The sequence below is a fragment of the Nilaparvata lugens genome, chromosome 9, assembly GCF_014356525.2.
Source record: "Nilaparvata lugens isolate BPH chromosome 9, ASM1435652v1, whole genome shotgun sequence".
Classification (NCBI taxonomy): Eukaryota; Metazoa; Arthropoda; class Insecta; order Hemiptera; family Delphacidae; genus Nilaparvata; species Nilaparvata lugens.
In genome coordinates, this window is record NC_052512.1 from 16828054 (window position 1) to 16842214 (window position 14161).

General features: G+C 34.3%; 1 protein-coding gene across 1 annotated transcript in view; it reads left to right on the forward strand.

Annotated features, from left to right (window-relative positions):
• Nucleotides 1–10584, forward strand: part of LOC111053734 — a 13612-nt gene extending 3028 nt beyond the window's left edge. The window contains exons 3-5 of the mRNA XM_039435573.1: nucleotides 126–306; nucleotides 7112–7289; nucleotides 10519–10584. Of these exons, the coding sequence (XP_039291507.1) occupies nucleotides 126–306; nucleotides 7112–7289; nucleotides 10519–10568 (409 nt within the window). The 3' untranslated portion in view covers nucleotides 10569–10584. The remainder of the gene's footprint in view (nucleotides 1–125; nucleotides 307–7111; nucleotides 7290–10518) is intronic.
• The last annotated feature ends 3577 nt before the right edge of the window (nucleotides 10585–14161 follow it).

Genomic DNA, 14161 nt, shown 5'->3' on the forward strand with positions numbered 1-14161 from the left:
ATCTTTTGGGAATTTATACAACATCGGCTAAACATGCACTTAATTATTGCGAAAAATTCTAAACTCATAATGTAATCTGTGTTTTCTTTTGTGAGAATTTAATGAATAAAATTGTTTTTTCACAGATGTATCAGAGGGAATATTGCTTATAACAACGCATTCAAAACTCAAATCCGATACAAAATAAGAGTCAACCAAAGAGCATTTTCCACAATACTTATGGAGGTTGAACAAGAATCTAAATTTATTGAATATAAATCGCAAGAAGTTTGGCAATGCCACTACTCAGATGGTAGTGACGATAAAGTGAGATGTCAACCTACTTTTCTAGAAACACCATAGAAGGCAGTGGCGAGGCAGAAATTTGGCACCGATGTTCTCCACTGCCATTATAACGTGGCCTCACTGTAGTTTTGGGAATTATCTTATTCAAAGTGTAAATACTTGAAGAGACTTTAAACATTGTCAAAAATCCAATTTATTTGAATAAAAATTAATATTTCACATGAGCATGCTTCGTGTGTGCTCACGATGTGTGATCAGCTGTAAGTTACAGTACAATTCTACTTCCCAACAGTACTGTAACTTACAGCTGATGATGTGTGAGCACACACGAAAGCATGCTCCTGAAAAATATTAATTTTTATTCAAATAAATAGGATTTTTGACAACGTTTCAAGTCTCTTCAACTATGGAAAAGTTCCACAACATCAACATTCACGCTACAAACTTAATTAATTCTAGTAAATACTGTTTCAAGAGGAATCATTTCCATTACTTTTCCATTCAAAGTGACGCATGCATACATACATAAATTGCTCGCTCAAAACAAGAGGATAAAATATAAGGGCCGGCTCCCGAGCTCGGGATTCAGCCAAGTTCCAGACTTTAAACAGCTGGAGTCAGAAACTTGTCTACGAAACGGGGCGTATTCGCAGTCCACGTTTAACCTTCCGACAGTCGCGCTGTTGTAAAAAGTACAACAGTGTCAGTTTTTTGCTGTTCAAAACAATTGAATGGTGTGGTTTCAGTGAATGAGTCACCTATGCATTCCAAAACATTCCCTTCATCACTCCACTGAGTTGCAGTATCAACCGAGCAATGGTTCAGTCTTTAGGTGCCATTTAGTCGCCACAGTGCATGAGATAGGGAAATACTGTATACGGGGACTGTAACGAACCAATAACACAGAATTGATGGCTTTGCTTGATGTACCTTATTGGGCTATGAAATTGTGATCATCCAAATGTTCATAGTCGTAAAATAATCCAAGAAGATGGAAAAGGTAATTATACTATTAATTAATATGTTTTGACGATAAACAGAGTACATAACACTTGGAAAATAGGATGTTGTACAAAATACAACACGCGACTGCTCGTGTGATTGAGTAGGGCGCGACTACCGGAAGGTTAAATTAAATTTCGAAAAACTAGGAGATTGAAACAGAATAAAATAAAGAGAAAATGGTATTAGTTTCAGCTATTTTGAATTATTATTTATGAATGTTTCAAATTATTTAGGAAAAACGTTCACAATTATAGAAACGAGAAAATAAAGTTTATCATAAAAACTGGTTTTACACCCTCAACCTAGCTCCGCAGTGCAGGCTGGATGCTTGTCTGACTCGGACTAGGCGCTGAGACAGCAAATAATAGCAGCGTTGGTGGGAATGCGAGCGGCCGCAGTAACGTCTTCCACCAAGCAATGTTCGGCGTAGTTCCGCCTAGTGGACAGACGAAAGATCAAACCAGTCTGTTATTTGAACCCTCCAGCCAGGCTCAGCCAAGCAGCCGAGACAATAGAACAATGGAGTGACGGTCTTATTCGCGTTCATCAGCAGTTTTCTTTCTCACGATTATTTCTATTTTTGTGCTACCTATAATCAATAATAACTCCAGTCACCAGTAAAAAGTTTCCAGAAACGTGGTGTACTTCCATATTAATGACTTTTCATGATGATTTTTAATTATTTAAATACATTGTTAACATTCTGAGTCTTCAGGCTAAACTTGGGGTCGCTGAGAACGAATCTGCAATCAGAATTTCTCTATCACGAAAAATAACGAAAAAAAACCCAGCTGTTGATCTTCCGGCAACCGTTAACAGTCATCCTGCAATGCGGCCGAAATACCTCCAAGTCAGACACCCATCTCAAATGACAACAACGCCAAGCTGTGAGAAACCATCCTGCACTGCGGCGCTAGGTTAAAGGACTGGTTTCCGAGCTCGGGATTCAGCTGAGTTCTAGACTTTGAACAGCTGGAGTCAGAAAATTGGCTTTCTGGAATGGGGCGTAGTCGCAGTTTTTATGAAAATCATTATTTTCTCAGTATAGAAACGTTTCTCCTTGACGAAATGAACCATTCCTGAATAACTCAGAATAGCTGAAACTACATAATTTTCTCTTCATTTTATTTTGTGATCAATTTTCTAGTTTTTTGTAGTTGATTTTAAATGGACTGCGACTACGCCACGTCTCGGAAAAACAATTTTCTGACTCCAGCTGTTCAAAGTCTAGAACTAAGATAAACCCCGGTTTCGGAAATCGGCCCTTATATTCTATCCTATTGTTTTGAGCGAGCAATTTCTATATGTATGCATTTATGTGGCACTTTGAATCAATGGAGTAATAGTTTCTCTTTAAGTTTCGTTAGTATTTTTTTACTAACACTTGAAAATGAGATAAATACCCAAAACTGATGTGAGGTCCACGTTATAATGGCAGTGGAGAACATCAGGCTAAAAAAACTTCAAGGACATTATAGAATATTATCAATCAAGGCATTCAATAAGCTGCCTGTTAGTGTGAGGAATATGGATCAAGCCCGTTTTAAAACTCAAGTTGAAAAGTTGCTAACAGAGAACCGATTATATAATGTAGAGGAATTTTTCAATTTGCCCGTCGATTTAGTAAATACTTATTTTGTGCGATGATAATATATGTGTATGAATTGGCTCAGTAGTTTTATAGGATTTTATTCTTGACGACACCTAATGTACATTGAATTGTATTTCTTGGTGGATTAACGTATTCTATTCTATTCTATTCGTCTATTTTATTCATCGTTGCCAAGTTTCTGCCTCGCCAATGCCTTCTGTAGTGTTTAGATGATACCGTTATATCTGATACAAAATCAACTGTTTATAGTAATCAATAACATTTTGTTTTGTCAAAGAAATATTTTATTCAATGATTTTTACAATTGATATTTAATATTCTTTGTCGATGGATTATTATATTTCTACATGTTTGACAAAGGAGAGCTAGGAAAGGATAGCGCTTTTTGATTTCCAAATGATAGACAAGGATAGCAACACTAATGCTGATCAAATGCGGCCATTATAACGCGAACCTCACCATCTAAATAATAAGAGAGAGTAGGGTTGTGTTTGTTCGTGTGTTCGTTTGTTCGCATCAAAACATGTCAGTCAACTTGTGGATTGCATACCGGAAAAACGGGAATGATTTAGATTTCCAAATTTTGCACATAGATTCCAAAAATATCAATCTCGTGCACCTGGAAGCCCAAATTTTAATTTTCCTTTTACATTTTTCAGAATTAATGTTTAAATTTCATTAATGGTACATTCGATTTCATTAAAAAATCACCAAATCATATGGTCGAAATTAAAAAAGGTACATCTGTTTCTATATTGCTTTCTACCTGAAAAACATAGTTTTGAAACTTCGTTTTCCTGATGCAATGTTTAGGCCTACACGTGGCATGGGTTATTAATTTTTCAGCTAGAACAATTTTTGAGACAAATGCTAAATAAACGTCTACAGTTTCATCAATGCTGTATCGGCAATATGAAAACGCATGCAGTTAATATGTCTTTCAATGAAGGTGTTGTTATTTACATAAAGAAATTATATTCTTCCAGTTTTATTTAATTAAAATTTCAAAATTATTCGAGCCCTGATAGAATGACTGACTCACTGTACATAGGCCTATTTTGAAAGATTTCATTACGTCAAGTTTTAAGAAAGACCCTTGCGAAGCACGGGTTACCTGCTAGTAGATAAATAAATGGACCTCACCATAGTCGTGTCGGAAATAAAATAATATTTGAGTCCTAGTGATTATTTTATTTAAAAAGTTACTGAATACAAGTTTCCATTGAATTAGAAATCATTGAATCTCATAAATATGAATGACTAGCAGGTAACCCGTGCCCCGCAAGGGTCTATTTCAGAGCATGACATACTGAAACCTTGTAGAAATGAAATTAGATCTATAATCATTCCCAGTAAATTAAAAATATATGCAGATTTTCAAGCTAATCAGCTCAGTAGTTTAGATGTGATGATGCGTCATCCGTGGATTTCCTATCCCATACTCTTCTATGAGTCAGTTCTTTCCTTCATTAGAGTGTGGAAGACTGATTGAATCCATATTATATAAATTTTATAAGAAAGATACATGAGTGGCAAATGTGTAATGTTTTACTATAGTGAGGTCCACGTTATAATGGCATTGGAGAAAGATAGGAGAACAACGTTGCCGATCCTCTGTCTTGTCAATGGGCCATATGAATAAAGTTGAGCATTTGCTTATACTTCTAGAATATGGAGCATTTGCTTCATTTTCTATGAATAAACGTGAGCAAAACCTTTTGCTCATGCTCATCAAAAAAATAGTTTGAGCATCTTCTCAAAAGTAAAAGTATTTGCTCAAAATTGTATGAATAAACTAGAGCATTTGCTCAACTTTTTAAGCAAATGCTTCAAAAAATGTGAGTCTAGTCTGAAGCAGCTTATCACCATTTGTTCATAGTAAAATGGCTCAACTAATTCGTGTGAGGAAGAGGAAATTATTCCAGATACGATCACAACCAATATTTGAGTGCTATAAAACTCTTTTTAGATTCAACCATGATATATATCAACATTATTCCTGGAAAAGAATAAATACAAAAGATAGCAGCTACCTGACATAAAGATAGCCATCACAAAATAGGAAATAGGCATTTAAGAAGATGAGAGTGTAGACGATTATAAGAAGGCTATTTATATTATAAGAATATGCTGAAGATTATTGTAGAGATGACATTTTTCACGCTATTATTTCAAAATTCTAAACTCAACTAACCTAAAACTCTATTCATAAATAGAAAACAGAGCAGACGACGCAAACACAAGCGGTGCCCCCTACTTGCATATTTAGCGCTTCCGTGAGCTATAAAAACAAAGTAAGCGAATCAGCTGATGAAAATCTTTAAAATACGGTACGTGAGCATTTGCTCCAGAGTTCAGGAGCATAAGGTAAAGCTTATTCATATAAAAATGAGCAAATGCTTTTGCTTCTACCTTTTGCTCATTAGCAAAACCTTATGCTCTATGCTCTTGCTCATGAGCATTTGCTCTGGTTTTATTCATGTGGGCCAATGTCTTCTATAGACGGAAGCTGATACAGGCTTATATGTAATATTAACGGTTCATTCTCGTAAACAATAAATTATAATTCAAAAAGCATGAAATTATATTTTTCAATAATCTCATAATGAATTTTAATAATTTTCATGGAATATTTTGTTAATTAATTGAATCGGCCTGAGGAGAAAGGGAACATGTCAAAATTTTCTTTTTTTATGGTTGAAATGAGTTGTCTACTGTGGAATACATCGATTGGAGTTGAAAGGGAACATGTCAGCATTCTCTTTATACGAGAAACAGATATCGTATTTTTGCTGTACTGGAGTGAAAGGGAACTAGTCATGACACACATGTTCCTTTTCAACGCCGAACATTCCAAAATTAGCTGTTTGTCAGTTGTGATTTTTATGCTATTGTTAGGTTACCTTTGATTCACGCGTTGCTTTGAGGTTAGATTGCTTTCGGTTGAGGTGTTTATTGTGAAAGTTGAAGAGTGATAATTTATAATATCATCATGAGTAATAGGAAGTTAACAAAAAAACTCAATTTTACGGGGTGAATCTTATATAAGTGCTTATACTGGATTAAAATTGTTATCTTAAAAGAGTTTGCACCCTAATGACTAAAAATCTGGTGTGGCGCACTCACACAACTTTCCTTGCCGTTATAAAAATTGATCACCCGACGCTAGTGTTCACGCGCATCTCAAGTCTACTTATAAACAAAGATCTGATCAGCTGGTGACAGGACAATAACGCTGGAGACATACGAGAACTGCTATCTCTTCATAGTGAATCATTTGATAGAATCAACAGTTGCGAACAGTTTGCAATTAGATAATCAAATTTTCTCGAATTTCGAGCTTATTTTCAATTTTAGGTGAAAAAGTTACTGAACATTGATTGTAGAGATTTTTATTCTCAATCTTTTCCACTCGAATTTTTTTGTTTAAATTGTATATGAAGCCTGATAATTGAGAATATAAAATCAAACTTTGCATAGATGGGGCGGAGCTCCTGAAATTTTTACAGATATGGGACTTGTGGCAGTTGATAGGGGTTATCGATGACTTTTTTAGGTATAACTTTAATCAAAATCGTTGGAGCCGTTTTCGAGAAAATCGCGAGAAACCCTGTTTTTGACAACATTTTCGCCATTCTAGCTGCCATCTTGGATCGCATTTGATCGAAATTGTTCGTGTCGGATACTTATATTGTAAGGACCTTACGTTCCAAATTTCAAGTCATTCCGTTCATTGGGAGGTGAGATATCGTGTACACAGATGCACATACACTCATACACACACACACACACACACACACACATACAGACCATTACCCAAAAACCACTTTTTCGGATTCAGGGACCTTGAAACGTATAGAAATTCAGAAATTGGGGTACCTTAATTTTTTTCGGAAAGCAATACTTTCCTTACCTATGGTAATAGGGTAAGGAAAGTAAAAACAATCTTGAAATGATCAATACTTTTATCTGTATTCAGTTTGTTCTCTCCCCTGAAAAATTCTGATTTTTGACTCGTTCCCTTTTTCTTCAGACCGATTTAATTTTCAATCGTACATTGTTGAAATACGATCTAGCAACAATAGAGTAAAGCTAGAAAGAGATAGTGCTATCCGCTTTGTTGAATGATAGACAAGAATACCATTGCTAATCTAACATTGACATTATAACGTGAACCTCATTATAACTTCACGGTTTGGTTGCTTGCAGAGCATCGCTTTCCTGAGAGTGGAAAACGTGATTGATTTCTTGAAAGAAGTGCATGAACTTGAGACCCATCAAGGAGTGGTCATATCGTATGAATATGATTCAGTACAGATGGAAAATCGAGTGCGGATTATTGAGGTGAAGTATCTGGAGCCTGAAACGCTTACACTACTGAAATATGGTGAGTTTAAAACATACTACTATTGTGCAAAGCTATAGTATTTTACGTCACAAGCCCGGTAACGATAATTTACCGCACAAGTATGATTATTTCTGCCCGAAACGTAGTTGAGGGCAGAATTATCATAGGAATGCAGTAAATATGTTACCGTACAATATTTTTTGTCATATTCTGATAAAGAATAATATTGCTGAGAAACAGAAACTATCACCTGCTGATGCTCGAGTTACTGCATTTTATAAACATGACCTAGCCCGTAGCGCTTAGTTCATAACAGACAGACCCTTCAAGCTCAAATAAAATGATAAAAGCCTATGTTATAAGATCTCAAATGAGTTCTTATAACTTAAAACTTATCACATGAGTTCCAATAATAATTTATTAATTATTTTAGTTACTCAGATGTGATTAGAACTTAGTGGACAGTGCCTCTGAGAGCTATTTTCTAGAAGGCAGAATGAGGCACACACTGTAAGGAATTTGAATCTGAAACAATTCTATTGGAATAACAAATGTATTCAGATGTTTTCTGATTATAAGGTCATGAAGGTAATCTTCTTACTAGAGTTATCAACAATAATAAGTTTGAATTGTTATCAATATTGCAAGTGAATACTACACCGCTACCTGCCGGTCATTTTGCAAACTATTTTGGAATAAAGAATTTCGTGGTTGTAGTTGACAAAACTCCCACCTGGAGCAATGAAGGAAGCTGTTTGAATGCTCCTTTTTACTTTCCTTGCCCTACTACCATAGGTAAGGAAAGTATTGCTTTCCAAAAAAAATTAAGGTACCCCAAATCCAAGTTTTCTATACGTTTCAAGGTCCCCTGAGTCCAAAAACATGATTTTTCAGAATCAAGAAACATACTTGACTGTAAAGAAAACACATGATCTCTTTACAGTACAGTTTGCTGTAATGAGAATCATTTATGTTTATTTGTTTTGCAAACAGCTGTTTACCGGCTTGATTTCATGCATGGAAAACAGCTGAAATTGCGTAGTATGACAAAAAACCTATTACAGTAAAGGTCCACCACTGTTTTTTTTCTTCTTCTTCTTCTTTTTCTTCTTGAGCGATAATAACTTCCTAGAGGAGAAGAATAGGCTATACAACCCGCAATACAATATTGTAAGTTATCAACAAGGCGGCGCTATGTAGACAACCTGCATAGCACACAATTCTCCAATAAAGTATTTTTGTATGGTGAGGTCCACGGTAATATGACAATATTTGACTGGCATGGGTGTTGCTATCCATGTCTATCATTTGAAAAAGCAGATAGCGCTATACTCTTCTATCTCTGCAAAGTTGCCATACCGTTTTTTTTTAATTTATAAATATGATATTAATCATTGACAAAATTTTTCATTTTTATAAATCATCGGAATTCATTTTTCAATCATTGAAGTATATATATGAGCAATCAATATTACATCAGATATATAAAAGTGTCAGCTATCCTCTATAGAAGGCGGTGCCATGGCAGATAGTCGGCAATAATGTTTTCTATCTTTCACCACTACAACTATTATAACGTGAGCCTCACTATATCATGTGATGTGGACCCAGTGAGTATATAATGTAATTACATCATGGTGTGTGGACCTCACCATGCTAAAGTGATAATAGTACTTCACGTCAAAAGTCCGGTAACGATAATTTACCGCATATGTATGATTATTTCTGCCCAAAACGTAGTTGAGGGCAGAATTATCATAGGAATGCGGTAAATACGTTACCGTACAAGTTATGTACAATATTTTTTGTCATATTCTGATAAAGAATAATATTGCTGAGAAACAGAAACCATTACCTGCTGCTGCTCGAGCTACTGCATTCTATAGACATGACCTAGCCCGTAGCGCTTAGTTCATAACAGACAGATCCTTCAAGCTCAAATAAAATAATAAAGGCCTAAACTATAATATTTCAGATGAGTTCTTATAACTTGAAACTCCTTAAATGAGTTTTTTAATATTTGTGTTAGAATATTAATTACTCAGATGTTGAATGAAAAAGACTAAGAAATTGTCAAAAAACCACTGATTTATTGATAATTAGAAAGACCGGTTTCGGTTATTACACCATTGTCAATCTCTGATAAACTAAAACTAAATACAAGAGCAGCAGAATTTATACTAGTAGGCGAGTACTGCTATTGGTCGAGGGCATGAACGCCTGCCATTGGCCTAGCTAGACAGTCTCCGCCCCCTCAATGGTGTGATAAAATGGCGGCTTAAGCAACAGAATCGCCATGATAATAAAATTTACTTTTAGTACAAAATAAGAACCAAGAAAACAAGTGTGAAAGATAATAAAACAAATATGTAAATGGAAAAACTATTGACTAATGTATGCTTACAATTTTATGATAAAACTAAATTCGTAGTGTTGTATTGGTTGAAATGAATCTGGTCATTTAAACTATACTGTGAATTTTCCTTGATTACACTTGTTATTTCAGATGTTACTCAGATGTTATTCTGACTCAGTAGAGTTCTAACCTTGGAGGAAGGAAGTTCTAACCTTCCTTCCTCCAAGGTTCTAACATACTCGACTGTAAAGAGAATATATGATCTCTTTACAGTAAAGTATGCTGTAATGAAAATCACTTGTTTTCTTGTTCTGCAAACAGCTGTTTACCGGCTTGATTTAATGCAAAATTACAGCTGCAATTGAGTAGGTATGACAAAAAACACTGTTTATGACTTAAGCCTGGTTTTCATTAGTAGAGTTAGTCGTAGAGTTCCCTGGGCAAGTACTAACTATCTTGTGAACTCTCCCAATGAAAACTTTCATGGTAGGGTAGAGTCATGGTAAGGAACTAGTTTTTAGTAGAGTAGAGTGGAATAGTATACCACTTGCCATCCCCCACCACCACTTCTCACTCTACTCTACCACTACTATGTTAATGGAAACAGTCTCGAGCTAGTAGAGTAGAGTCACTCTAGAGTAGAGTAATAATATGATGTGAATTTAAGGTTAGTTCTGTTCACTAGACAACACACTTTACCTACTATTCTCAATTGTAGATAAAACAGTTACTCGACCAAGTAAGTGGAGTAGAGTTAGCTCGGTAGAGTTAGTATGCCAGTTACTCGAGCACTAACTCTACTGGTGAAAATCAGGCTTTACCTGTTGAAGAATATTTTTGTATAAAGAATCATCATAATTATTTTAAATAGCAGTAAGAAAAGTTTCAAACTATTATAACTTTTGTTTTCAGAGGGACTATTGGAAATTGTTCCAAAGAATCGTTTATTCAATGATTTGTAAGTGAAAAAAAGTTTACTATTATTAAAGCTGATTCTAGATGCCTTTTTATAGATACTTATTCAATTTTGCTACAGTTTTTTCCTTTCATTGGAGGTGAAACAAAATTGAGTTTTGTGAAAAATTCAGTTTGTAACTGCTAATTAAATTTTCTATAGTCCATTGCCCAACATTGTATTTGAATTCATACTTTTGAATGCAGTTCATACTGCAATATATCTAATACATTAGAGCATGCAGATCTCAAAACATAAATAAAAAACGCCGTCCAGCCATGAAGCAGAGTTTGAACTAAAGTTATCAACTGGATAGAGCTTCAGTGTTTTTCATTTGGTCGCTGCTTGATGAAGTGGTGCATTCTCCTGTGCTGCTGTCAATGCTTAACTTTTATGTACCCTCCTGCAATGCCAGGGATTCTGTGTTGTTTTCTTTGCCTAGAAGCAGGACTGTGCACAATTATTTCTCGCCTCTAACAGCTAGAGTGCAGAGACTGATGAATGGGCTGAGTAGAGGGTCACACTTAGTTGAATCGGAATTGGAAGTGAGGAGATTGATGTTGGAGACAATTGCTCGTTGGTGATATGCCTATCTTCTTCTTTTTTTTCTTTTTAATTTACACTCAACAACGTAGTTGTCGTCGTCATCATGATCATCATCATCATCGTCGTCATATCGTCTTTATCATCATCATCATTATCGTCATCATCTTCAATTATTGTTGGCATATTGACATAATGATCTTGTTCTTTTTTTTCTCTTATTAACTTATACTTTTCATCATCATATTCCTTTTTTTCATCTTCTATTTTAGTTAAAAAATTATTGTAGTTTCTATCTATCTTTAATTTGGTGAATTTTCTATATTGGATTAGACTTATACTATAATATAATATGAATTGTAATTTCAGTTGTGTCAAGAGGGCTATTTTGGGAAGTATTTCTTCCTGGTGCCCTCATATTATGATGTAAATAAATAGATAAACAAAATGTATATTTTTCCGTCCTTATACCGTCTATCCTTCTACTTGTCTTTGAAACAGCTAGGAAGATGGCGGATCTACCGAGAGATATCGTTGTCATAGAAAGTCAAATTCATTTTACTAGTAGTTCTGTGAACAGTTGACCTCGCGCTCAGTAAGTTCCATTGACCTGTTGTTATGTTTTCTCATAAATTAATAAATAATAGACGTGTCATCCCGAAATGTGAGTGTGAGAGCTGTTATCAGGTCTGGCTGCAACTGTCTACAACGTTCATTGAAAGATACATTTTCAAGATGGTCTATGTTTTTGAACGGGTAGTATTATAGTCAACTGTCTACTAACTTTGATAGAAAGATAGATTTTCAAGATGTTCGATGTTTTTGAACAGGTAGTATTATTGACCGAGCGAAGTGAGGTCTAAGATTCATGTCGACGGTTTGGCATTTCTCTTAATGTTCAAATGTTTGAATGTTTGAATGTTTAAATGTTTGAATGTTTATATGTTGCGCATTCACGGCGAAACGCGGTAATAGATTTCCATGAAATTTGACAGGTATGTTCGTTTTTTAATTGAGCAACAATTGAGATACAAGGTTTTTGGAAATTTTGCATTTCAAGAATAATATTAAAGGAAAAAGGAGCCTCCTCCTTACGCCAATATTAGAGTAAAAATCAGACTATAGAATTATTCATCATAAATCAGCTGACAAGTGATTACACAGATGTGTGGAGAAGCCAGTCTATTGCTGTATTTCCATAAGGTCCATAGTTTCAATCAGGTACTTGTGCCGAGCACTCTTTTTAATTCAGGCCTTTTCCCAAGTTATAATAGTAAATTTAATATGCAATAGACTAGAGCCATTATTGTAAGTGAGTTAGCGAAATAAATTATTTTCTCTCTCTATTATGAACGACCATGACTTCGAGTTTCCCATGATAGATATTTAAAAATTGTGGCTCCGAGTCGTCGAGGAATGTAGATTATGGAATTATCTCTAAAACTTAGCCTTCCTGTCGCGACATTGAGTGCGATAAGTTGGAAAACAGCAAGCAATGAAATTATAACAAACTACCGATTTTGCAGTTACTATTTGGTCCAAAGGCTCTAGAAGCCACGCGACGATTGGTCAAATTGATTCCCTTCGCCCAATAGGAGACCTGTTTCTAAATACAGTAGTGGGGATTCCCCAGCCGCGAGACCAGATTACGTTTCGGAGGACACTTTGCTAGGAGCACTACGAGAGTAAAGATGTAGTCACTATGTTTCCCCCTTTTTGGACAGGTTTACTAGTTTATAACATTAGTTAATGTAGGAGATAGTTTTATTTTTATTAAAGTTTGAATTTTCTAGTAGTGCCATGTTCTGAAAAGTTTAATTGTGTTTCTTCATCATGTACGAGTAATTGTTTCTTCAAATAACTGCTAAGGTACGTAAAATAAGGTTAAAATATAATTTAGGGAATTTAATTGATTGAAACTTCCATGAGAGTATTGTATTAACAAAGCCTGTTATTTTTCAAGTTAATAATATTGATTGAGAATAATCCTTTTGATTTAATTAGTGATGGAAGATACTTATAAATTTTTTCTAAAGAAGTATAGAAAGTTTTCAGTTACGTTACATTTGAGTTATTGTTTCTGGAGATATATTATCGTAGAGTATTGCTGAAAGTCAGGAAGATAGCCTTTAAATTGGAATGACATTTTTAAGATTATGTTCATATTGAGTCTATGACATTTTATAATTTATATTTTTCAGACTCTGTTTTCTTATGTCATTAAGGCTTTCGAATGATTTAGTAAATTTTTTATGATAGAAGTCTTAATAGACGAAGAAGAAAGTTTTTCTTTTCCATGAAATTGATATTAATGAATGTTCAAATTTTAATACAATTTAAATTATTTTCTATGTGCCTACTAATTTTATTTAATTGAAGGTAAAAACTATCTACAAGATGAATCTTATAGGGCAAACATTATTTTTACCTTAAAGTGAAATTTTCAATATTTTTTTTTTATTGTGTTATAAAGTGTCTTGTTTTGTTTTGTGATAAATTCATAATTCTAGTTGATACTCGTTTTTGGACTTGTATTTGTAGGTAAATCAAATCATAAACTCTGGACTGTTCATTTTAAATTAAGGTTCTGAGCAGTTTTGGGCGAATGCCCGTTGTTTACACTTGGATTGCGTCCTATAGTTCATAAATAATAAATAAAATAAATGTTGGCTAGCGCACAAGTTTCCAACAATACTAGCCGAGCTACTATATGAAAAATTATATTTGATTTCGCAAACCAAACAAAAAATATCATATAAGTTAGCATCATTTCAATCTGAATTATTCCTTTTCTAAGAGTATTATATCAATTTATATAAAAGTTAACATCATAATTAATGGAGTATTCATTTTCTAAAAGCATTATATTAATTTATTACGGGTGTTTTCATAAATGTTGCATTGTATATTAATGACACTCTGGCAAGTAAATTCGTTTTAATTCAATCTTAAATTTTGAGAATGAAATCAGAACGTCAAGATAAAATCTAAATTAAATAACAGAATAAACTCCTGTTTTAGCTTTTGATGAATTGTAGGAAGAGTTAGAAATTAATG